This window comes from Lissotriton vulgaris, chromosome 8, assembly GCF_964263255.1.
Source record: "Lissotriton vulgaris chromosome 8, aLisVul1.2, whole genome shotgun sequence".
NCBI lineage: Eukaryota > Metazoa > Chordata > Amphibia > Caudata > Salamandridae > Lissotriton > Lissotriton vulgaris.
The window spans coordinates 696934385-696959205 of NC_141696.1; the positions used below are offsets into that span (position 1 = coordinate 696934385).

A 24821-nucleotide genomic window follows, 5' to 3' on the forward strand; every position below is an offset into this window, starting at 1 on the left:
GGTAAAATGACCTGCCCTAAGAATATTAAGTAGGCAGGTTACAATGTGCACCCCCAGGGTGACTGACTGCAAATGCAAAAAAAAAAGGTAGGTTGCAAGGAACAGCAGATCCCCGCCCCTATGGTTGGTTTACAAAATAGGAAACTTTAAATAAAATAAAAAAGCCTGTGTCAGGGACATTTATTGTTACGTGTTTTTTCTCGTTTATAAAGACATCTCCCTCCAACAAGATTCCTGTAGGTAAAGCTATCCCAAAGGGACAGGCATCATTTGCAAATCAGTAAAGACCTCAACTTGGGGTCGGTAAGTGAGCAGTGGTGTGTGGCAACAGTCACAGCTCACTAATATATCTCTTTAGAAATCTCCAAGAATAGGGCAACGCAAAAAGGTAGCTGTAGAGTGAAGGATAAAGAAAAATAACAGTTGAGGGACATGGGGATTTCACTTGGATTAAAAAGGAATGAAGAAAAGAGAGTATGCTTGACAGTAGGAGATATGGGTCACACTGAAGTCATCTGAAAAAGGGTATTTTAATCCCAAATCAGCTCCCTCTCCCAGATGCTCTAATCCTTGATCGTCATTTTCAGCTTTAGGTTGGATCCGTTGGCCCTAAATTGGGATGAGATAAAGCGTTTGATTTTAATTAACTACTTCTCACTTCCATAGGCTCACTTACATTGATCATTGAACACCTGCAAAAGAGCAAGAAAACAAAAATCACAAAAGAAAAAAAAGCAGTATGTCAAGCTTTATATGAGAATCCAAATGTTGACCTGTTATTTGCTTGATCCACCAAACACCACTTTCTAAAGCTGGAACAGCCCCCTCAGACCGCTGAGCTAGGCTCGCAGTGACGCCATGAGTTAGGCTGGATGTGGTTTGAAATCTCCCAGCACCTACTTAAGGTGGTAGGGGTATATGAAATAGCAAAATGATTTTCTGTGAAAATGTTTTCAAACTTAAAAAAAAATAATGCAAGAGTGAAATGACGTTTGTTGGTATCTCCCATGACTTTTGTGTGCTAGGCCAGACCTCGTATAAAAAGTCACTTGAGGCACTGCAGATTCGAGAAGAAAATGATTTCCGGCAAGACATCAGCAAAAACCAGTCTGCTGCGTACAAATATAAAGTGAAATTGCATAATGAGTATTTATGCAACTTTTGATATTACATTTTGAAATTTCACAAATTTCGCGTGTATATTTAAAATGTGGCCAAGTCTAATAATAACCAAGAGCCAGTCCAGTTAGACTGACTTTATCCATGCATGAATCCAGGCAGTAGTTGTCTGGTGTCTGATTATGAAAGGGTTAAGTGGCCGGCGACTCCTGACCAGAGTCATTATCACCACCCAATCCCGTTATTACCAAATTAGTACTGAAGTAGTCTCATTACAGCAACGTGCTGTTTAGTGAAATGGTAAACGAACTGCTCGACTGCCAGTATTTTCGTGCTGCCAATTTGCATGTTTTCGTTTCTTTTACACCCAGGGACATTTAGAATGCAAATTGAGTGCTCTGACAGAGTTACAGCAGCAATTATTGTTATTGTGATTAATATGCAGGAGCAAAACATGTGCCTTGTAATTCACCACTAACAGAATCCCTTCAAGATATACGCAATTGAATGCCACCGTCTGCAGAATTTCAAGCACGCTCATTGAGGAAATGTAATTGTGGCCCTTTCTTGCGAGTAGTTTAATAGCTTTTGATCCAGTATCTGCGCCCCGAAACGCAGTAGTGGTATGTATCCTGGACACCTAATATTTAGACTATACCCAAACTAACCAGCATGATCAAATACTTTGATGGTTCCTAATCTTATAACCTTGATTTGGATATTTTCTTGAACGCGTCTGAATTTTAATTGAAGCAATGTTTCTTCCTAGGTTGTTTTGAGTGCTGTATCAAGTGCCTGGGTGGCGTGCCCTATGCTTCGTTGGTGGCCACCATCCTCTGCTTCTCCGGGGTTGCGCTGTTCTGTGGCTGTGGCCATGTGGCTCTCACCGGGACGGTAACCATCCTTGAGCAGCACTTCTCCTCAAATACTGCGGACCATGCCTTGCTCAATGAAGTGTAAGTGTACCTTTGCTACTTGTACTAAAAAGAGTAATTTGTTTGCTGTTGTAGAATGCCAGAGGAAGAGAAAAAATGCAGTACATGCCATTCCTGCTCAGTTGAAGGCAGATTTTATAGATCTACTGGTATTGTCTGACACTTGTAAGACAAACCACAAAAAAAGGTGTGAGCTGAAGGCTGGTTTGCAGGGAGAGAATCAGCACACAGGAATGCCTCACTGCCCCAATCGTTTATCAAACTCTTTACACAAAAACTTCCTAATTTGTCCCTGAGATTGTAGGTGGTTGGCATCGTCGGCACTTATTTTTAGAGCTCAGGACTTATATTTCATCATCAAGACTGAACTACAGCAAGAGAGAAAAAGCCAGACAAGAGGAACAGGGCATAGAAAGCAAGGTAAAAAAACCTGGAAGAGTGAGATAAAAAGACAGGAAGGGCATGGTGGTGGAAGAAAGAAGCATGAGGATGAATCAAGACTAGGCAGTCTTGGCACTCTGGAATGGGCAGCACCGACTAAGGGCAAAATGTTACATATTTATTTGATTCTTGCTGATTGCATTGTATCAACACACTGAGCACAATGGAAAAAGGGAGAAGGTATACGTTGTGGTATCATGAAGCAAGATGTTGTTTAAACATAGCACATGGTTTCATAAATAAACAGAAATACATATGGTCCAACCATATAAGTCTTGGTCCGCCTTTACCGTTTCAACCTGAATGATGGCCCAAGTCAATAAGAACAGCTTCTCTCTCTTCAGATGGATTGAGTCATTGTTGGCTTGAAGCATGTTGTTTCCACATAGACCCAGAGTCAACCATGTAGACTTGCTAACAGTCAAAGTCTGTCCTTGGTTGGAGCCCACCTATAGGCTAGCAGCTTGTGGTGGACCCTTTCTGAAGCAGCAACTTCAGAATATATAACCTGAACCTGAACCTCTAAAACGTGGTTACGAGCTCAGATTGCTAACAATACGTTTGTGATAAACACATAATGCAAGAAATAGCAGTGACTATATCAGAATTGGGTTGAACTGAAAAAAGACAACGTTAATACCATTTTGCTTGAATTTTTGCATGTGATTGTTTAGAGGTGTGTGTTTATGTACATTGATGTGAACTTTGTAACTTTAATTCTATCTGTAGTCTAAACCAAACGTCAGCAGAACAGGAGACGAACACCCAGTATAATAATTATGCACCACCGGCATCCCTCCATTCCATAAAGACCATAGAGACTAGATTATAATTCAACAAAAATGGCGTTCTAGTAAGTCACACGTGAGTTGAACTGCCAAACCTAAATTTGGTTGTTTTATCTCAAAGGTGTCCATTTAGGTAAAAGAGGGCCAAATACATGCCACATGTTCAGGAGAAACACTAAAGTGTTTTCCTTTAGATCAATTGCATGTAAATTCGTCTTATATAGATGCATTGAAAATATTACATATATCTAGCCCTCTTGGAGCTAGTCGACACAGCCAAGGATCTCTAGGCAAGCTTCCGTTTGTTTGTGTTTTTAAAATCAAAGCCCAAGTGACTTGATTTACTTGCCATTATTTATTAATTCCTTCGCTCGAACTTGGACGACTCAAATCAGCCAGCCAGTAAGTGGTATTTTTATAGTTCTTTCTTTATATAAATAATATAAAGGCCAAGCAACATTTTTTTTAAGATTGTTGTTTCTATAGATAGTGTCAAAATGTGGTTATAAAGATTGAAGAGATTATTTTGATTTTATGAAGTCATTAATTCACCAGATCACTTCATTTGCAAATAACAAGGTACGAGGAAAGTCCTGGCTTTGGAAAAAAATAAGATTGTGATGCTTCCAATATTTATATTCAGGGCTGTCTTTTTGAATTGGTTTAAGAACCAATCCATCTTTCCTTAAGGGACACCCTGCCCTTAAGGGAAATGGTTAATTTGTAGCTGGAGTTTCACAAAAGAAAAAAGTGCAGAGCTGCTGTCTGCCCTTAGCCATGGCAGGAGGTTTGATTAAGTTGCACGTACCTGGCCAGCTGGTGGCGATGAACACCTATAGCCTGGGCGTCAAGCAGTGCCCAACAGTGGAGGCTGGCATGTACCAAGGGAGGTGGGGCTGGTGGCACGGACAAAAAAATAAAATAATAAAATACACTTACCTTCCTGCACTACGCAACATCCTCCCCGATTGGTCTTCTGTCTTCGAGGCACGCTCCAGAGCAGGACCGAGCAAACTCCCCTAACCAATCCTGGCGCTGCTGTCACCAGCCTGAAAGAAACACCAGGATTGAAGGAAGCGGGCTCTCTCAGAACACTTATGAGCACTGGAGGCCTGCACTTTCTCTAACCCAGCTGTCTTAGACAGTGGAGTTAAAGAGGTTTAAAATATGCATGTCTGAAATGAAATGAAATGAAAAATTGCATTTGTATAGCGCATAACCGCCCTGGGGCCTCGCAGCGCTTGAAGATAAAATGGTTTTAGCGCAGGCTCGGGGCAGATCAGAGAGATTTAGCAAACAAATGCGTTTTTAGGGCCTTTCTGAACGAGAGGAGGTTGCTGTTACCCCGGATGGCAAAGGGGAGGGCACTCCAGAGTCTGGTCGCCGAATGAGAAAAAGAGCGGCCACCCCAACGGGCTTTGTTAATTTAATTTTAGAGGAGGTGGCCAGCTGCAGGGTACCAGACCGAAGGGGGCGTGTTGGAACATAAGGCATAACCAGCGGGTGCAGAATCGCTGGGCCTACACGGTGGAAGGATTTGTGCATAATGCACAGAGCTTTGAACTGCACTCTGGCAGCCATTGGGAGCCAATGAAGGTCCTTCAGGGCCTTCCTCGCCGACTGCCGACGGGACAGATTGAACAATAGGCGGGCCGCACTGTTTTGTGTGACCTGGAGCCTCTGAAGGACCGAAGCCGGTGCTCCCAGGTAGAGAGCGTTCCCGTAATCCAGGCGAGAGAGAATGAGGGCCTGGACCATGATCCTCCTCGCCTGGAAAGGGAGCAAAGGGAGCACCCGCCGGAGCATCCTCATTAGTCCGAAGCAAGTGGCAGCAGTCTTAGTAGCCTGGACAGAGAAATCAAGGGCAGTGTCAAGCCAGATCCCGAGGCTCTTTATCTGGGACTTGGGCGCAGGAGGAGCGCCAAGACATGGTGGCCAGACGGGTGCAAGAGCAGACGGGGAGGGATTTCCAAGGAGAATGATGTCTGTCTTCTCCCCGTTAAGCTTGAGACAGGAAGCTTGCATCCAACTGGCAACAGCCTCTAGACAGGGGCCTAAGGTGTTGGATGATCCATCTGCGTGGTCTAACGAGACCACCAGCTGCGTATCATCCGCGTAGGTGACTATACGCACACCAAAGGGATGGACTATCCTGTCCAGAGGTTCCATGTAGGCGTTAAAGAGGGTCGGGCTCAGGGAGGAGCCCTGAGGGACCCCACACCTGAGAGGATGTTTAGGAGAGACTGTCACCCTCAAAGACCCGGAAAAAGCGCTCACTCAAAAAGGAGGTGAGCCAGTCCAGAGCTGCGCCCGACACGCCCATGCCCGCCAGTCGGTATACTAGCGTGGCATGGTTCACCGTGTCAAACGCGGCACTAAGGTCTAACAGGATAATGGCCACCTTTCCTCCCCGATCCAAAGTCATTCTTGCTTCCTCTGTGACCGCCAACATGGCAGTTTCTGTGCCATGTTGAGGGCGAAAAACCTGTATTGGAGGCACGCAACAGACAGTTGGACTCCAGATAGTCTGTTAAGATATTGTTGGTGTGCCTCTCCAGCAGTTTACTCAACCAGGGAAGCAACGAAATGGGGCGGTAGTTGGACAGGTTGTTCTGGTCCAGGGAGGGTTTCTTGAGAAGCGCCCTCACCATGGCACACTTCCAAGCGAGTGGGACCGACCTGGACACAATGGCCAGCAAGATGGCCAGCGAAAGAGACAAGCAATTTCAAAACTTAAGCACACAGCTCCCTTCTGCCACTCAGCAGCAATGAATCCACACCATCCTGACATTCGGGCATATGTAGAAGCCCCTATCGCCACCATAACATCACTTTTTCCGACATAGGTGCTTAGCCTTATTTACAAGGCAGTGTTAAGCCACTTAACGTGGCTTAACGCTGCCTAGTAAATAATCACCCCTTTCACGCTATGGTTAGTGTGAAAGGGGTGGGCAGTGGGTGTTGCGGTGGGTGTTCCTCCGCAACACCCATTGATTTTAACACTGCTCCCTATGTACAAGGGCAGTGTACATAGGAGGCAGCGCCAAAATTAGGACCAGGGATAACCTGGACTATTTATGTACAGGAAGGTCCCCCTTCCTGTACATAAATAGTCTGTAAAAAAATAAATGCCATTTTGTGACTTTCATGTGTCCTGCATGAAGCAGTACACACAAGTGACAAAATGGCATTTAGGATCGTTTATGTGCAGGAAGGGAGACCTTCCTACACATAAACAATCCCCTGCTGCACGCAGACACCCTTGCACTATGGTGCAAGGGTGCCTGCGTTGGCGTTACACTGCTAAGTGTAGCGCAAGTGCAGGAGGAAATGCAAGGCTGCACAATATCCTTGTAAATATGGTGCAGCCTTGCGTTTCAGTGGTGGCCGAGCGAGTGGTGGCCGAGTGAGGCGTTAAGCCATAATGGCTAGCGCCTCACTCAGCCACTTCCTCGGACATATGCCCCTCAGTTTGGGACAGGTTGGTTGCTAAAAAAGAAAATGGTAATAAATAAACTTTATTACCATCTTATTTTTCAGCTCAGGCCGGGGCTTTTCTTTGTTGGGCGCCGCTCCTCCGCTCAAATGGAGGAGCCGCCCCTGTGCCCAATACCTCCTTCCATTAACTAGCAGCATCCTCCACCACTGTGCTGAAAGCGTGCTCACCTTCCTGGCTTACCAGGGGCGGCGGGGCCTGTCCGTGAGATGCCACTGTCAGAGTTACAAGCACACAGAGCCGCCTACATGGCTGAAGGAGGCGTGAAAGAGAAATACTAGTCACATGGCATCTTGATTGGATGTGCTGTAGATACCAGCTGTGTGACCACTTTAAATAGTGCCTTCTTACTGAGCAGTGCAGCTTGAGGGTGACGTACACTGACCGGACACGTTCAACGTGGTGCCACTCTTCAAACCTCGAGTTTGTAGTTCGGATCATTGATGCCTTCAACATACTTCTGCCAGAAGAGGAACTATATTGGGAACGAACACGTAAATCAAATGTTATTTTTTACTTCTTGGTGTCATGTCTGTGTTCTTGATTATAAAAAACATTCTTTTCGTTCCACATCAATCCAAACAATTTGTAATTGCAAAATATCATTGGAAATAAAGTGCGTCGGTAATGTAGGAGTAGACATGACAGGTGCCTTCCCGAGAGGAGGAAAGGGGTGTAAGATCTCTCCTGTTCATGCCAGTGTTGAATCCCTCTTGTCCCAGGATATACTGAAAACACATCTTTATATTTTCTTCATGAAATTAAGTCGGTTTTGTTCTGTTTTTCTAGAATCCAGTTGATGCAGTATGTCATTTATGGGATTGCCTCGTTTTTCTTCTTGTATGGAATCATTCTGTTGGCGGAAGGCTTTTATACCACCAGTGCTGTGAAAGAGCTGCACAGTGAATTCAAAACCACTGCCTGCGGGAGATGCATTAGCGGAATGGTGAGTTGTGGTTCTTTCTTCAGTAGAACATTGCTTACGTTTAGATGACCAAAGCAGTAGTCAATCAATCAGGATTTATGAAGCACGGCTAATCCCCCGAAAGGGTATCCAAGCACTTGTAGTCTAGATACCTTGGTGAAATCATCATAAAAATATCAAAGGAAGTATGTGTGGTATGTTGCAGTTGGTTGGCGCTCCGAGATAGCCTTATCAGTATTAGGAGGCTCCTGGAACACCTCCTGCCTGAGGGTACCAAGCTTACAGACTCTACAGTGTATCCTAACCTCTTGTTTGGGAATTGATGTACAGCAATAAAGGGCCTCCAGGTGATTTTAGGGCTTTGGAATCCCGCCCCATGTGAGTTCTGTATGAGCAGCTGAATTTGATCAGGTGTTCATACACCAACTTGAGAAAGAGGGCAGAGCTCTTAGCAGGGAATTTTGAAAAAGGAAGATAACCACAGACCCATGCATCACACACAATTATGTAAATCAACTCTCTTTTTATTATTTGTTTTTGTACAGTACGGTCGTAACCTTGATCAACTGTGCCAGGTCACTAGATAATATTACAGGAGAAAACGGGGTCAAGAACATAGAGCACGGAAAGTAATCTAACAGGCAACCCATGTAGGAAATAATCATACCAGGAGACAAATGTACAGGCAGCCTGAAAGGACAAGCATTTGCAAGGCAATAGGTCTCACATTTTCGAGAGTTTAAGCTATAGGCATTGTAAATGACAATGCCTTTTATTTATCTGCTTTGATAATTAACACATAAATAAAAGGCATTGTCATTTACAATTCCAAAAGCTCAAACTCTTTTAAATGCGAGACCTATTTCACTTCGAAGAAGCGTCCATTGTCCCGGGCTGCTTGGAATGTAAAAGTGCGCATGGCACGCTGAATGTTGCAGTTAAGCATGTTGTGCCTGCTGTAGGAGAAATTCATTAAAGAAAATAGTGCTTACAGACTAAATAAGATGTACCGTTTTAGAACAGAAGTAAAAGGTGCCAGTCCTCATGAAAGGTTACAAATGAAGACAAGGCGGTACTAAGGAGGGACTAACAAGTCTATTAACGAGTCAGAAGCCAGCATTTATGAAGGACAATGACACAAGCCAATGAAAAAAATGGGCGGAGATTGGGCGGGGCTTCAAGTCAATACAGCATGCCTAGCAAAGCACCGTGTGCGCTGCCCAGGCTCGACCTAAAAAAGCTGGGGTTCACTCTTGAAGTGGATCAGTCAGTCTTGTTTACTGCATGTTGTAACTTAAGGGTTCAAAGTAACAAAAAGCAGGTTTCTAGGCGGTGGCATTTCAGGCTCAATTTGAATAATGTACAGGCAGGAACCGTGTGTATCTTGGGAGATAGAGAATTCTAGTGTTGCTGAAGAAAGTGTTTTTTACATTTGAGCTTTTCTTGGGAAGGTAAGGCATAGCAATGACTTCCAATGTAGGTCTTTGCTTTATCCGTTTAGGGTCAGTTTACTTCCCAAATATTTTGGGGTGTCTGTAAGTAGTACCTTGAAGCTGATGTAGTCAGTCATTTATGTGCTGTCTCTCTCTAAGGGAAGCCGGTTGAGTAATGTCAGGAGTGAAGTGATAGGGTCAGATTTCCTTGAATCGGATATGAGACTGCGAGTGGAGTGCAGGACTGCTCATGGTGTAGCAAGTCAGGTGTTAGGGAAACCTGTATAACTCGTTACATTCTGGAATAAACCGTGGTTAGGATTAGCATCTTCACGTCTGATCTTGGAAGAAGGTATCTGACATTGAGTACGAGTCTGAGTTAGTGATTGACGCTCCTTGCTACTGTCTTTGTGACTGTTGAGACAAAATGACAGATTGATTTGACCACAGCAGAGACTTTAGGGACGACCTCCATTTTGATGTTGGTGTTCAATGCAGCCATAAGATAAATTGCAGTTTTATGTGTTTGACAGAACAAGGAATTCTTTTTTTCTGGTAGCTGAGCTTTGATTGCATATTTTTCATTCAGATTTGTATTTCAATATGCAGGCTGTTAGGGTGAGAGGCTGTTTGAACAGTCCATTTTCACATACAACTGCGTATTGGAGAAAGGAGACAAAGGAGTTTGTTGAGCGGTCAAATGTTACGAATAACTGACGGCTGAGGCGGTGAGCTTTCAAGCTGAGTGCCCAGTTGTCGCTTATTGAATTCGGTTCAAGAGATGGAACTAAAGGCAGCTCATAACAATGTCCTCATTGCTCATGTGCTCTGATAGAATAATGACGATGTGACGGATAGATTGTTTGTTGAAGGCAGTTTGTTAGCGCTATGGTACCTGTGAGGTGAATGCAGCACTTTATAAATGCCTGTTAATAATAATAATTTACTGATGTCAAGATCGATTGCTTCAGACTCTGAAGAAAGATTGAGTAACCCTGGTAGACATATAGGGGTCGATTAGGATGTCCATCCGCCATCCTGTCGGGGGCCGGTACTGTCTGCCACAAGGGTGGAGGAACCGTGCCCCCAATTAGGATGCACCCGCCACAGTGGCGGATGCATCCCGCATTTTTAACATTGCGGCGGACGGTGCTTAAAGAACCGGCCGCCGCAATGTGAAAAATGCTTGTTGTGCGTTTCACAGCACAACATGACAGGCACCACGCGGTGCCTGCCATGTTGTGCTGTGAAACGCAGGGGGGTACCATAGGTAACCCCCATGTGCACCTCCCACCCTCCCCCTTCACCCTAGGGGCCTGCAACGGGCCCCCAAAGCAGGAACCGTATGCCTTTTCGTGGCGGCAATAGGCATTCCTCCAGGCCATCCTAATATGGCTGGCGGTGTCTGATTGACACCGCCACCATATCAAGCCTTTTCCGCCACGGTCGCAAGCTGACCGTGGCGGAAAAGCCGCAGACGGTCTTCCCCTCCGCCACGGTCCCCCCCGCCATTGTAATATGGCAGGGGGAAGAAAGGTGGCGGACGGGCAAGGATGGCGGACGGATCGCCACCGCCTGCATGGCGGTGGCGATCCGTCCGCCATCCTAATGAACCCCATAGTAAGGAAGTGAAGGTCAGCAAGCTGTCATTGGGGTTGGTGGCAACATCCTGCTTGAGAAAAATGATTTCAGTGGAAAAATAGCTGGAAAACTCTTCACACCAGGTATGTCATGAAGCTGTGAGGAGGAACTGGAAGACTGTTATTTGAAGATGCTGAAATGTTCTGTACTACGGTTTCTGGTCCGATTTTTAGTTTGCATTTAAGAAAAATGCGTTTAGCTTGATCTAGAATATTATAGGTGCACCTTGTGGTCTTGTTGTATGGGGGGGGGGGGCGCTCAGTTCTTCTCAAAAATTGCCTTTGCATGATTACTTGAGAGGAGTTACCAGCTGGAGGTTTTCTGCATGATTGTTTAGTTTGTTTACTCCAAAGGCTGTATTTCGTAATGCAGTCACTTCAGCCCAAATGGTGGGCAGGTTACAGGCCCTATGAGCCTTGTCTTTCGTACCTGCCCAATGTTTCTGCCTAAGGCTGTATCTGCCATCCAGTCTATATAACAGTGTCAGCTTTCGTTCCTCGTCCTCACCTTACCAAGGAAGAGAAGACATTGCACAGACTGGACCCCGGGAATGCGGCTTTCTTCTGCATAGAATGTTCAAGGCAGGATCTGGTGGAGGATCAGCTTGTGGGCTCCCCTGAAACTAAGAAAGGCACAGCAGCGACCGAGTGTACTACTTCATGTTGGGTCACACTCTTTTTTAAAGATCTGTTCTGTCTTTGACAAGACGAGCTCCCAAGTTTCCATTGGTGTACACACTGCAAGGACCATAGTGGTTTTTACTGCACTTACCCGTGGCACTACAGTGGCCATAGTTTACGGGGTGGCAACTGCATACTTTTACTGTTTATGCTGCTTGATAGCTCAGGTGGGCAGTGGGAGATGTTTCACCAGAGCTGAGTTTCAGAAGGTTCTTAGTTAATCAGCACTACCTCTTAAGGCGAGGAATCTGGAGGAAGAAATATCCATTAGTAGAAAAGGTTATTTGCCTCTGAAAACAAAATGTCTCGTGGATACTATATTTTCATGAACATTGTCCATCACCCTTCCTTCTCCTTTTGTGAGACAGTGCGTATTATCATCTCTAGGTATACAATGAATGTTTGTGGTCATTGTCACAGTCCATAATCTTTCTGTTCTTCTCTGTAATTGTTGGTTGGTTGCAGAAAATATGTGAGAAACTGAGGCCATCATGCCAGATGGTGACCTATTTGGTACAATGTTGTCACATCCTGGGAAGATAGAGCAGTGACTGGAGTTGCATGACGCAGATAGCGGTGCCAGAGAGCTATTGCTCGGTAAAAACACTTTCCAGATCCTGTCTAGTGGCTGCATGATATCCATAAGGCGCGGAATCTGTGAGAAGATGTATTATCCTTCAGAAATATCTTTACTGACTTTAAGTAACTTTTCCCTTATTATTTATGGCACCACCACTGTGATGAGTGTTTCAAGTTGTTTTGTTAAGGCAATCTTGGTGAGTCCATCTGGTTAAATAATTTAAGAGGTGTATTTTTTGGGGCGTATTGTTACCGTGAGGGATATTTGGATCTTACTCTAGGTTTAGGGACATGGTGTCATGGGTGGAATATTTTGGAGAAAACATGTGGTGTCCGTTAGATTATAAACCTCCATCGCACTGATTTGGTTAACATGGGTCACATGTGTTTGAACATCAGGGTGAGATACCAATTCATCATCATTTTAGATTGGTGATAGAAAGGTGAAACAATGAATTACGTCATAGATTATCATGAAATGTAATAATCTCAAGTCCTGCGAATGGTGAACTTCAAACATGTATTACTCTACTTACTAGAGAGGAAATGAGGGTGATTAGGCACGTTTTTACACATTTACCTTGTCTGGTGGTCAGGTTGGAACTTACTCCCATAATCTAGTACTGTTAATTTATACCCCATAAAACCTCCCACAAATTGCACTCGGAAAAGTACCACAATGCTGAAGCATGCTGGCAATCTTGACACAGAGTTGTCCTGAGGCAATGCCAAAATACCTCTGCTGAGCACACACGGCTTATGTATAGGATGCCCTGTACATTAAGAGTGTAGCAAAGTACATTTAAGAATGAAAAACAAACTGTGTTCATTAACGAACTAGGGCAAAGAATGGTTTATCAATGTTAATCTTTACATGACCATTGTTTGACCATGCTTTTGAGGACACCTTTAAACACAGCTCCTCCTATGCTGCTCTAGCAATACAGGAAGCCCAGATATTGATGCAACTGTGTTCCTGCCCCACACTCCCTTGCTTCCCTTTAATATTTTACTTCTATTTTGCCGTTTTAGCAAAAATTTCAATCGAGTAAGCAATCTCAATGCAAAAGCCATTTCAAGCATGTGGGTGAGGGGTTGTTGTTTTCAAATGCATTGTAGAAGTATCTGTTTAACATATGTCGTGATGCGTCATGCTGGAACAACTTATTACAATGTATGTCCAATAGCTACCGTATTTTCCGGCGTATAAGACGACCCGGCGTATAAGACGACCCCCTACTTTCATGGACAAAATGTAGGTTTCATGATATATTCGCCGTATAAGACGACCCCCACTTCCTAACGTCCTACAGTCCCCTTTCTATCTCCATGGACTGAGGAGATCATGTGGTACTGACGCTCCTCTCCTTCCGATGAGCGTAAGAATTGCGGAAGGAGAGAGAGATCAGCACACGTGGAGGAGCGCCTCGTCTGCCTGGGGGATGTGCAGCTGCAGTCCAGGTAGGGTTCACGGCGCCATTTGTTTTCTTTTAAAGCTTGCGCAGTGTTTGAGTTGCCTCTGGCTGGCGAGGGGCTGATATCGTGTTGCACAGTGCGATCAATTTATTTTCAAGACCTTTGTTCTGTGCTGGAGTTCCCGCGCCATTTGTTTTCTTTTAAAGCTTGCGCAGTGTTTGAGTTGCCTCTGGCTGGCGAGGGGCTGATATCGTGTTGCACAGTGCGATCAATTTATTTTCAAGACCGCCTACGTTCTTTGTTCTGTGCTGGAGTTCCCTAAGCGGCACCCATTTCAATTGAGACGCGGTCTGACACCTTCGGGTGAAGTCCGCGCTATGTGAAATAAACCGCCAATTTTTGTATCCGGCGTATAAGACGACCCCCGACTTCCCAGAAAATTTTAAGGGGTTAAAAGGTCGTCTTATACGCCGGAAAATACGGTACTCCTAAGCTCGTAGTCCGCTTTTAAATTGGGATAACACAAGTTGTTAATGACGATCACTTTTTCAAAAGTAACAAAATGTTTTTTAACATTCCTTTTGTTGTTAAATAATTGAATTGTGTTGAATGGGCATGTCATCGCATTGTGTTATTAGCTGTGCTATATAGGTGTGCTATACCTCTTCCGGCAAGTAGGAAAGAGAAATATTTAGTGCGTGTGTAAAAACTATATGCATAGACATGTTCTTTACTTTATATGATCGAAATTGCACAGATTCCAACATTTCTAAGCAGCTTACTTAAATATGCCTTGCATAATAATGCCAACAGGTGCTACTTAAATTTTTTACGGTTTATAATATAATCTAGATTTTCCTATTTTCATGAAGGAAAGTCTTAATTTTATTAAAGACATGGAGGCGAATATTATATTTATGCTTTCTTAACCTGCTTTATTTAAATAGCTGCAGTCAAGACTTTGGGAAAAAAACTACTAGTCCCATGAGGCTTAGCAGCAAAAGCCATTGGGAATAGAACTGTATTCCAACTGAATAACCTACCAGTGCTCAACATCGCCTATAATGCCTATCTTGACTGTGAAGAGTCATCTTTTCTTAAGCAATAAGTCATGCAGAAGTATGGAACAAAGGTAAAATTAGAAAAACAAGAGAAACTGCCAGAACAAATGTGAACATTTTCTGAATAATGTCCAGCAATCTGGAACCTGAAGCGAAGATCCCCCGAAGAGGTTTGTCCATGGGAGGGAAGAGTCCTGGGAATGAGCAGGCTGATTTTATTGAGGTCAAAAGATGCAGATGAAAATGTATGCAGTTTTACTTGTTGTAGAGACGGGTACTGCAGGGTGGGAAAAAAGCATTGTTAATACAAATGTTGAAGTGGGATACTGAGGCTATTATTATGCTTGTTTAAAGTATATTTATCACCACCAAAGAAGAAGTATGAACAGGTTTGCAATAAAAAGTGTGAAATTTGTTATCAGTAGAATAATCAACTGATCTCAGAATGTCCTCTAAACGGGAACCCACCCAATAGACTCTGGATGCTATGGCCCCCTTGAGGAATGAGCTCCGAAAATGGAGATCTGAATCCCAGTGTAGGACTTAACCCATCTAACCCAACAGGCAAGGGTACTGAAAGAAACTGGTTTATTAGGTTTTTATTAAGGAAATGAGGAGTTGAGTTTCAGATTACATTCTCAGATGGTTAATTTCCTGTTCATACATTTTCAGACAGTTACCCAAGCAGAGTTGAGGATGATTAGGAAAGAAAGGGTAAAACACAGAAGTTGAATCAGTTTTTTGCATTTTCTTATGTTAGATAATACACCCAAAGGAGTAAAATGGCAATAAGAAATGTCCAGTGCTTTGATATCAGAAAGGCGTTTGAAGAAGTGAAGCATAACATTGTTAATTTCACGGATAACATTTTAAGAGCGAGAAGCATTTTCTTGCCAATTTATGAACATTAGTAACTCCAAATTAACATCTCATAATTGACTTATTTTGGAAGAGGAAAATTACAAAATCTAACTCCCTCTATAGATGACAAACCAGAGGATGTTCCCCCACTGGTTTTCCATTGAACCGTGGATGGTGTGCGTAGATTGCAGTTCTGTAGACGTTGGCCGTATGGCAATTCTTGCCTCCACTAGCTAGAGAGGCAAAGAAATTGACTATGAATGTGAAATCTGCAGAAAAGGGATTAGCAGATTTTCCCACACTCCATCTTTTCCATATAGACCAGGCTGATCTGTAAGCTTTGGTAGTTCCTGGAGCCCGAGGCTTTCTGATGTATTCTGCTGCTTCTGCCGAAATGCCTGGATTAAATCGGGCAACCCCGCTACCTTCCATGGGGAACGAAAAAGTGTTTTTATTCAGAATATGCCATTGGGAATCTAGAAGGAGATTGGGAAAAATTGAAAGTAATATTCGATAATCTATTGCAAGTTCCAGGAGGGGAGGATACCATACCTGAGTTTGGCAAAAGGGAACCATGAGGACTAGAACAGCTCCCTGTTGTCCGACCTGGGCCTGCACTTTGCTGATCATGAGGAAGGGAGGAAAGGCACAATTGGTGTTCTGGGACCAATCCTGGAGAAACGCATCCATTGCTAAATCTAACAGGTCCCCATTCCAGCTGAAGAACCGAGGAAGTTGGAAATTGAGTCTGGATGCATGAGATTTATATGTAGGGAGCCCCATTTGAGCTAAAGAAAGTACAAAATAGAGGGATGTAGTTTCCAGTCTCTGGAATCGCGAAGATACTGTGAATGCCAATCGGCGACAGTGTTGAGGGTGCCTGTAAGTTATTCAAACTGAGATCTTGTGACTGAGACAGAACTCCCAAAAACGTTTTACTAGTTCTGCACAAGGTTTAGACCTTGTACAGCTGAGGTGACTGATGTATCTTACAGCGGTAAGGTTGTCCATGCAGAGGAGAATGGAACACTTTACTTTGTTTTTTTGCAAAACTTTGGATTGCAAAGGACCCTGCCAGCATCTCAAAGCAATGTATGTACAATTTTGATTCCTGCACGGACCATGTGCCTCCAGTCGAGATCCGACCACGCTGGGTGCCCCAGCCTATCAGGCTTGCATCGGATTCTAAGACTAGAACTGGGACCAAGGGAAATATTGTTCTGCCTTTCATGGCATCCAAATGGTCGATCCATTATTGTCGTCCCAATTCACTGCCTGTGTTTGTTCATTTGCAGAGTAAATAAAGGTTCGAGGATTGTGAGCTGTAGATCACATGCTTTGCATACTCCTGCCATCTAGTGTTGGGTCCGGATGTTTACAAGTTGTTTTTCTTCGAAGCAGTCTTTCCAGTCACAAGGTAGGTTACTCCTCCTTTCGGGGATAGTGCGCATGAGCATCGACTCCATAGTTGGATTGTTTTTTCCGCCATCAGGTTCAGACGTGAATTGCGGCACTCCGGTTCAACACCGTTTCTCTGGTTCCCCTCGGTACGTAATCCACTACCCACGACGATATTTTTATTCAATTGTGTGTCCCATTCTCCGCGTATCGTATAGACTCAAAAATCTTCGATCGGAAATTTTGTGGAAGGCCGTTGGGCCTAGCCGTGTTGGGTAAGCTCGCAGTCGATGGAATGGACTCCATTTAAATTCTGTCCCAGGTGCCGCGCCAAGTATCCGCACACCGACTTGCACGAAGTGTGCAACTTGTGTCTGTCCCATATACACAACGAACAGGATTGCGACGCGTGCTGATCTTTTCGATCCAAGAAGACGCTCCGTGACCATCGGGCTCGGCCTCACATATGCACCAGCAATATAGCGGCTCCACTCTAGATCTCTTTGGAGAAGATTCCGACCACAAGGTCTCCCACGCACAAGGAGCCGAGAAAGAATAAGAACGCATCTCCGTGTCCAAAGCTGATTCCGACATGTAAAGGTGTTCCTCAGGGTCAGCGTACCGTGAGTACTGATACTCCCTTGCCCCAAATTATGCCAAGAAAAAGGCTCCGGTCCCTCCTCCTCCTTCGGGCCAAGGTCGGCAATGAGATCAAGTTTCGAACGCCCCGCCTTCTAGCTCGGCACTAAAAGACACACCAAAGCCTTCCGACTAAGGACCGAATTGGCCCCATTCGGGCACCGAACCGAAACCTCCCGCGTCAAAATCCAAACACGCCCTTGTGACTGTCACTTTGGCACCGAAACCTAAATCTTCTGATCCGAACAGCTCGGCATCGAAAACTTCGGACCTGAAAATTCTGGCACCGTAGGAAAAAATAGTTCCTCCTCCATCCAAGGAGCCTTGGTTCGACCTCCCGCCTTCCAACACGGACCCGAAACAGAAAGAACTTGTTATCAATACTAAAACTGGACACATTCATGCAAAACTGCCAATTAAACGCAAGCCAGAAACTGAGGAAGCTTACCACATTCCCCTTAAAAAGAAAAATGTCAGTACTAATCATACTCCTCCTCTTACACATCCTTCCCCACTTGACCCAAATGTGCTAATTATACCTACAAATTCACCACAATCACCTGACCACCAGGATGATTGGGATGGGGATGCACCTGAATACAATAGTCCTGATCCATGGACTGATTACAATACAGATCCAAACACTGATAATGACCCAGCTTTTATAACCTTTATAACCCTCCCCACCTGACGACAATGTAGGGTACATAGAATTAATAAATAGGGGTGCTCATTATCATGGGGTACAGCTTCACAAAGAGGCTCCTGAAGAGGAGATACTCTTTGAGACTTTAAGTTCTTCTCAAAGAGCAATTCATACACTGCCTATGCTTAAGGGTATGCTTAAACACGCAGACGACATTTTTAAGGACCCAGTACGTGCGAGAATTCTAACACCAAGGGTAGATAGGAAATATAAACCCACACCTACAGACCCTGTCTACATCAAAGGTCAAGTTCCCTGAAATACAATAACTTCAGGTAAATGGGTCCTAGAAATGATCCAATTTGGTTATTGCCTGGAGCTTACCGACAATCCCCCCCAAACATTCATCCACAATCACACGAAATGTCACCAGAGCATCTGCACCTTCTCAAACAAGAGGTTCACCCTCTACCGCTAAAGGGAGCTATAGAGCCTGTACCATTACAATATCAAGGGTCTGGCGTATACTCCCTCATACCCAAAAAGGACAGCTCTCTCAGGCCTATACTAGACTTTAGAGACCTAAATCTTTATATTCAGTCAGATCACTTTCACATGGTGACACTCCAATAAGTGCTCCCGATCCTTCAACAAGAGGACTTTCTGTCTACTTTAGACTTAAAGTACGCATACTTCTATATTCCAATACACCTGCTCGCCCCAAATATCTCAGATTTGTGGTAGCGGGACACCATTACCAGTTCAATATGCTACCATTCGGAGTCACCACTGCTCCCAGAGTATTCACCAAGTGCCTGGCAGTAGTCGCTGCTCACCTACGAAGACACCAACTTCACGTCTTCCCATACTTGGACGGCTGGCTCATCAAAGCCAGTTCTCTCACAAAGTGCCTACAGCACACTCAAAGAACAGTACAATTACTGCAAGATCTGGGGTTCACAGTAAATCTGTTAAAGTCCCATCTCCAACCCTCCACCAAGCAATTTTACTTGGGAGCCACTCTTGATACACAGAAAGCTCTAGCCTGGCCCAAATCCTGTCAGAATCCTCAGTATTCAGGATCTAGTTTCCCAGTTTCAGCCCAATTACTCATTACCAGCTCGTAATAATGCAGTTACTTGGAATGATGTGGTCTTGCATCATGATAGTTTGTCATGCAAGACTTCAAATGCGTCCCCTTCAGGAATGTTTAGCACATCAGTGGAACCAAAATCGGGGTAAATTCTCACATCTAGTGTTGGTGGATGGCCGCACTCATCGCTCTCTGCAGTGGTGGAATCCACAAAACCTATCCAAAGGGCGTCCCTTCATCGACCCTGTTCCACAGACCGTGCTAACAGACGCATCGCTCACTGGTTGGGGAGTTCATCTCCAAACTCACACAATTTAAGGCCTGTGGATTCAAAAGCAAAAGCAACTTCACATAAACCATCTAGAGCTGCTAGCAATATTTCTAGTGCTCAAAGCCTTCCAGATTCACCTTGTAGGCAAAACTGTCCTGATACACACCGACAACTTGACAGACATATATTACATACAGAAACAGGGAGGGACACACTCTCTCCAACTGTCACACCTTGCATAAGCCATATGGAGGTGGGCCATACATCACAAAATTTATCTCCTAGCGGAACACCTCCCAGCAGTAAACAGTCAGACTGCACATCTGCTGAGCAGGCAAAGACAACAGATTCACGAGTGGGAACTTCACCCTTAAGTTCTCCTCCCGTTCTTTCTAATGTGGGGCTTCCCAATCATAGATCTGTTCACCACACACCAAAACGCAAAATGCCCAAGCTTCGCCTTCAGGTATCCACACCCATTGTCCAGAGGCAACGCAATATGGATGAACTTGTCAGGGAAATTTGCCTACGCTTTTCCGCCTCTCTCACTCATTCCACTAGTGGGTCGGAAACTCATGCAAACGTCAGTCAGACTAATCCTAATAGCTCCAACATGGGCCAATCACCCCTAGTTCCCTACCCTGTTGACAGTCTCAGTAGTTCCTCATCGAAAACTACATCTCACAACCAGTCTCCTTACACAGAACCATGGAGAGATAAAACATCCAGATCCCAAAAATATCAACCTTGCGATCTGGCACCTGAAATCATAGGGTTTGGTTATCTGAATCTTCCACCAGACTGTATGAAAATCATTAAAGAGGCCAGAATACCTATTACAAGAGCTTGCTATGCAGCAAAATGGAAGCGGTTTGTTATACATTGTAACAACAACCATATCAACCCCTTAACCCCTTCGCTGCGGCGGCAATTCCGCCGCAGCGCTAGGGGGTGGGGGGGCCCGAGCGGCGCTCGCATGCTCGTGACGGAGCCGCTCCGTCACGAGCCGCGGTTGCGCTGTGCTCATGACGGAGCGGTTCCGTCATGGCCCCGCCCGCTTAATAGAACGCGCTGCGCAGGTGCGGCGGCAGGGCCATGACGGAACCGCTCCGTCATGAGCACAGCTCAGCCGATGCTCATGACGGAGCGGCTCCGTCATGAGCATGGGAGGGGTTAAATGCTTCCGTTCAAAACATTATTTGTTATTTACTTCATTTACAGCAGACCAGTTCAGCGTACACATCCATACGCTTACATCTCGATGCAATAGCTGCAAACTTTCAAAATAGACCGCATCTATCCCTTTTCAGAGTACCTGTTATCAAAGCTTTCATAGAGCGACTCAAAAGAGTTATTCCACCAAGACTTCCACCAGCTCCAGCTTGGAACCTTAATATTGTCCTTACCAGACTAATGGTTCCACCCTTTGAGCCATTGCATAAATGTGAACTCACTTGGAAAATTGCTTTCCTCATTGCTATTACTTCACTGAGGAGAATGGGTGAGCTTCAGGCATTGACGATAAAAGAACCATTTTTTCAAATCCAACAAAACAAAGTGCTTCTTCGCACTAACCCCAAATTCATACTCAAAGTGGTATCTGCCTTTCACATCTACCAATCTGTTGAGTTACCTCTGTTTTTTTCCTCAACCAGATTCAGTGGCAGAACGAGCTCTACACACTTTAGAAGTTGAATGAGCATGGTTTTCTTACATAGAAAGGACAAAACCTTTTCGTAATACTAAACAACTCTGTTGCTTTTGCTTCATCCTACAAAGGCAATCCCATTTCAAAACCAGATATTGCACGGGGGTTAGTTAAATGTATTCAGACATGCTATGCAAAAGCAAAGAGGATTTTACCAATTCCCCTAGAGCACATTCCACCGGCAAGCTATGGGATTTTATGGCTTTTTCAGGAAACATCCCTGTAGCTGACATCCGTAAAGCTGCTACATGGTATACACCACACACATTTACAAAACACTGTTGTGTAGATGTGTTAGCCAGACAACAAGCTAATGTAGGCCAGGCAGTTCTTCGTACACTTTTTCAAACAACTGCAACAGCTACAGGTTAGCCACAGCTTTGGGAGATTACTGCTGTGTATGCAAAGCATGTGATCTACAGCTCACATGCCTCGAACGGAAAATGCTACTTACCCAGTAAGCATCCGATCTTGGCATGTAGAGCTGTAGATTCACATGCGCCCACCCACCTCTCCGGATATCTGTACCTGTTGCAGTATTATCTTACTCAAATACATACTCATGGACATCTCTAGGGTACTCTTCTCAGTCCATTCTCACCCTCTGTGGGGAAAACAATCTAACAATGGAGTTGATCCCCATGAGCACTATCACCGAAAGGATGAGTCACCTACCTTGTGACTGGAAAGACATCTTCGAAGAAAAACAACTTGCAAACATCCAGACCCATCATTACAGGCAGGAGTATGCAAAGCATGTGAATCTACAGCACTAAATGCTTTTAACCGATGCTGACTGGGTAAGTATCATTTTCCTTCTTTTCACAAAACGGGAAGGGAGAAGTTCTTCTGTTGAAAAGGTCAAAGATTTTATAAATATGCACCTATGTTGGAAGACTGTAACCTTAAAATATACAATTTGGGGGAGACTACCCTTCATATTTCTGCAACCTAAAGTGAGACCCAGAAACCATACAGTGAATTTGTAACTTTTTTGTCTTTCTTTCCTCAGTTTGTTTTCCTTACCTACGTGCTCGGAGTGGCCTGGCTTGGAGTGTTTGGCTTCTCTGCAGTGCCTGTCTTCATGTTTTACAACATGTGGTCATCTTGTGAGGTCATCAGATCTTTGCAGACAAACGTCACAACTTCAGCAGACCAGATCTGTGTCGACATCCGACAATATGGTATGTAGGACTTTCTATTGGCTCCGAAATTGGACAATCAGCTTGTAGTAGAGTGTGTTGGTATCCTAACAGAATTCCTCGTGAATTACCTGCTGTGTCATAGAGAATTCTGGGTTAGATGTTGACAAATTGGATTTTGAAAGTTTTTAATACCAGTTTATCACGTTCATGTTTAGGCAGGGCTGCCTTTTCACAAAGTAGCTCTCCCACAACACTGTTCTACATGTTCCACAGCAAACATGGTTAGAGTGAATACATGCAGTGATTTCACGTCCCTTTGAACTTAAAGCTTTGATCATTACGTGCACTGTAAATTGAATTCTCTGAAATACAGCACAAACATCAAAAATGTAAAAGATAATTGTCGTTTTAGGAATTGAGTAACAATTGTAGTGTAGTGTATTGCACTGGCACCAAATGCATGTGGTAGTAGTAAAACTTAGTCATTGTCTTCTGCCGACATATTGCACTGTTGCGAAGGAGACGTAATTGTGCACAGCTACGACTTCACTGCGATAGATGGGATCTTCATGTTGTAAGGTTTTGTGAAGCACCACAGTACTTACTATCCCTAGAGCTGCTTACTTTGCTTCATTACCACCCCCATGTCTCTGGAGTCAAGGACAGACTGGCCCCTGTGCAGCAAGAGTCAGACTGACCAGTAAGGCGGCCAGGACCGCCAAAGAGAAAAGTGATCCACCTTCACAAATCTTGTTTCGCAACTTTTCTTTACACTTTATTACAGAATCATCTGATCAGTGTACTATTGGGAAAATGTAAGGCAATTAGTGTATTTAAAAATGTTTTGGGCCAGTGACAATAGGCAAAACTTGATTTCATTTTAAGATCTCCCCTACAGGCTATCAGGATTATCTAATAAATGAGTTTTGGGATGAATTTGTGTCATATTTTACATGTAAAGACCCATCAATGGGCTCGCCCAGGCCTATGGTATACATGCGTATATGTCACCTGCCTTCTTGCCTCTATGTGGGCTTCCAATGACCTACATCCAATCATCATTAAGAAAACCAGCTTGTCTTACCTTGAAGTTGGTAGAAAAAGCAGGTCATGCTGGCCTTTTAAGCCAGCCTGTCGGGCTATTCTAACAGGAGCACAATCTGCATAAGAAACATCCATGCATGTTCTTGCTTCTGAACACTTCTCCTTGTGTAAAGAGATTAGGGAGGAGTAGGGAACAGACTAATGTCAGGAAGGTAACAGGTTAGGGAGTGTCAGTAAACATCCTGCTACACTCCTCCAAAGATGCTCATTTTGGCAGACTAGCTGACTTTAATACCTATGCATCCGGAGGGATTCATTGCCATGCCTTCCTCCACTACCCATTTCTCCTACTACACATGGACTTCTATAACAACACCAGAGATGAAGGTGCAGACTAATGTGGTTTTATTTCATGTTGACGGAGGAGGAAAAGCATTGAGAGAGGGACCAGTGTAGGGAATTGTTTGAATTGGTTGGGGTGGTAAGAGGATGTGAAGTAGCCCAGTAGCTGGCCAATGGATCACTATAGTGCTGTCTTCCCTTCCTACTTTGGCTTACACCAGTTCCCCCAGTGAACATTACATTACATGACTGGTATGTTGAGCGATGAAACTATTACCTCCTCTTGTAAGTCTTCCTTGCCACATGACTAACATAGTGAGCTTCAGCTCCACACCAGAACCCCCCCAAAGCAAAAAGTCAGCCTCCCATGCCTCCCATCCCTTCCCAACATGGCCGACCCATTACACCCTTGACCTCTATAAGAGGCAGGCCAGCCCAACCGTTCAGCCTGTTTTTTTAGTTCTGGGCTGACTCTCCGGGTGCGCTGTTCAGGTAAGTTTGTTCCTGCTTTAGCGGGTACTTGGGTCCCTGGGTCCCTATGTGGAGGCCCTGCTCTAGTGGGCCCATGTGCTTGGGGTTCCTCCCCCTTCCTTCCCCCGTTTCCTCTCCGTCTAGGGCGGTTAGGCTACGCTTTAGCGAGCCAAGGGTTAATAGGGGGGCGGCCACGGGGGTCTGGCGCTCTTTCCCCCACGGCTGTGTTGGCATTCTGTTTGGTGCCTATGGGCTCCCTGTCGTCTTTTCCCGCTCCTGGGTTCTCCTGGTGCGGGTGGAGCTGGTTCCTGTTGGCCTCCGCTGGGGCGCCCGGCGTGCCTTTTCTCTGCCCTTTGGGTCGGTTCCGGGGTGCCCTTCCCGCTTTTTATCCTGGTGACAGTGGGGCTCGCGGGTGGATCTCTGCGGTCTGCTCACTGCTGGGTCCCGTTTTCCTTTTGGGGCTGGCTCTCTGATGCATTGGTCGTCTGAGCCGCGGTTGGTGCATGCGCCTGGTCTTGACCTTGATACGGGCTGATTTTGCCGTATTTCGGGTTGCGGGATGCTCGCTCGTGTTCTGGCAGCTCTTGTTGGTGGCAAGCCCGGGGTGGATTGCCTGGAGCCATGTTATGGGCGCTGTGGGCACCCCCCCCCCCCCCGAACCCCCCCCCCACCCCTCTGGTCACCCGCCT

At 44.9% G+C, this 24821-nt stretch overlaps 1 protein-coding gene across 6 annotated transcripts in view; it reads left to right on the forward strand.

Annotated features, from left to right (window-relative positions):
• The window catches only part of GPM6B (glycoprotein M6B), a 463078-nt gene that overhangs the window by 412115 nt on the left and 26142 nt on the right, over positions 1–24821 (forward strand). For all 6 annotated transcript variants that reach the window (XM_086934562.1, XM_086934560.1, XM_086934559.1 and 3 more), the window contains 3 exons: positions 1889–2075; positions 7569–7725; positions 22143–22314. In XM_086934562.1, the coding sequence (XP_086790688.1) occupies positions 1889–2075; positions 7569–7725; positions 22143–22314 (516 nt within the window). The remainder of the gene's footprint in view (positions 1–1888; positions 2076–7568; positions 7726–22142; positions 22315–24821) is intronic.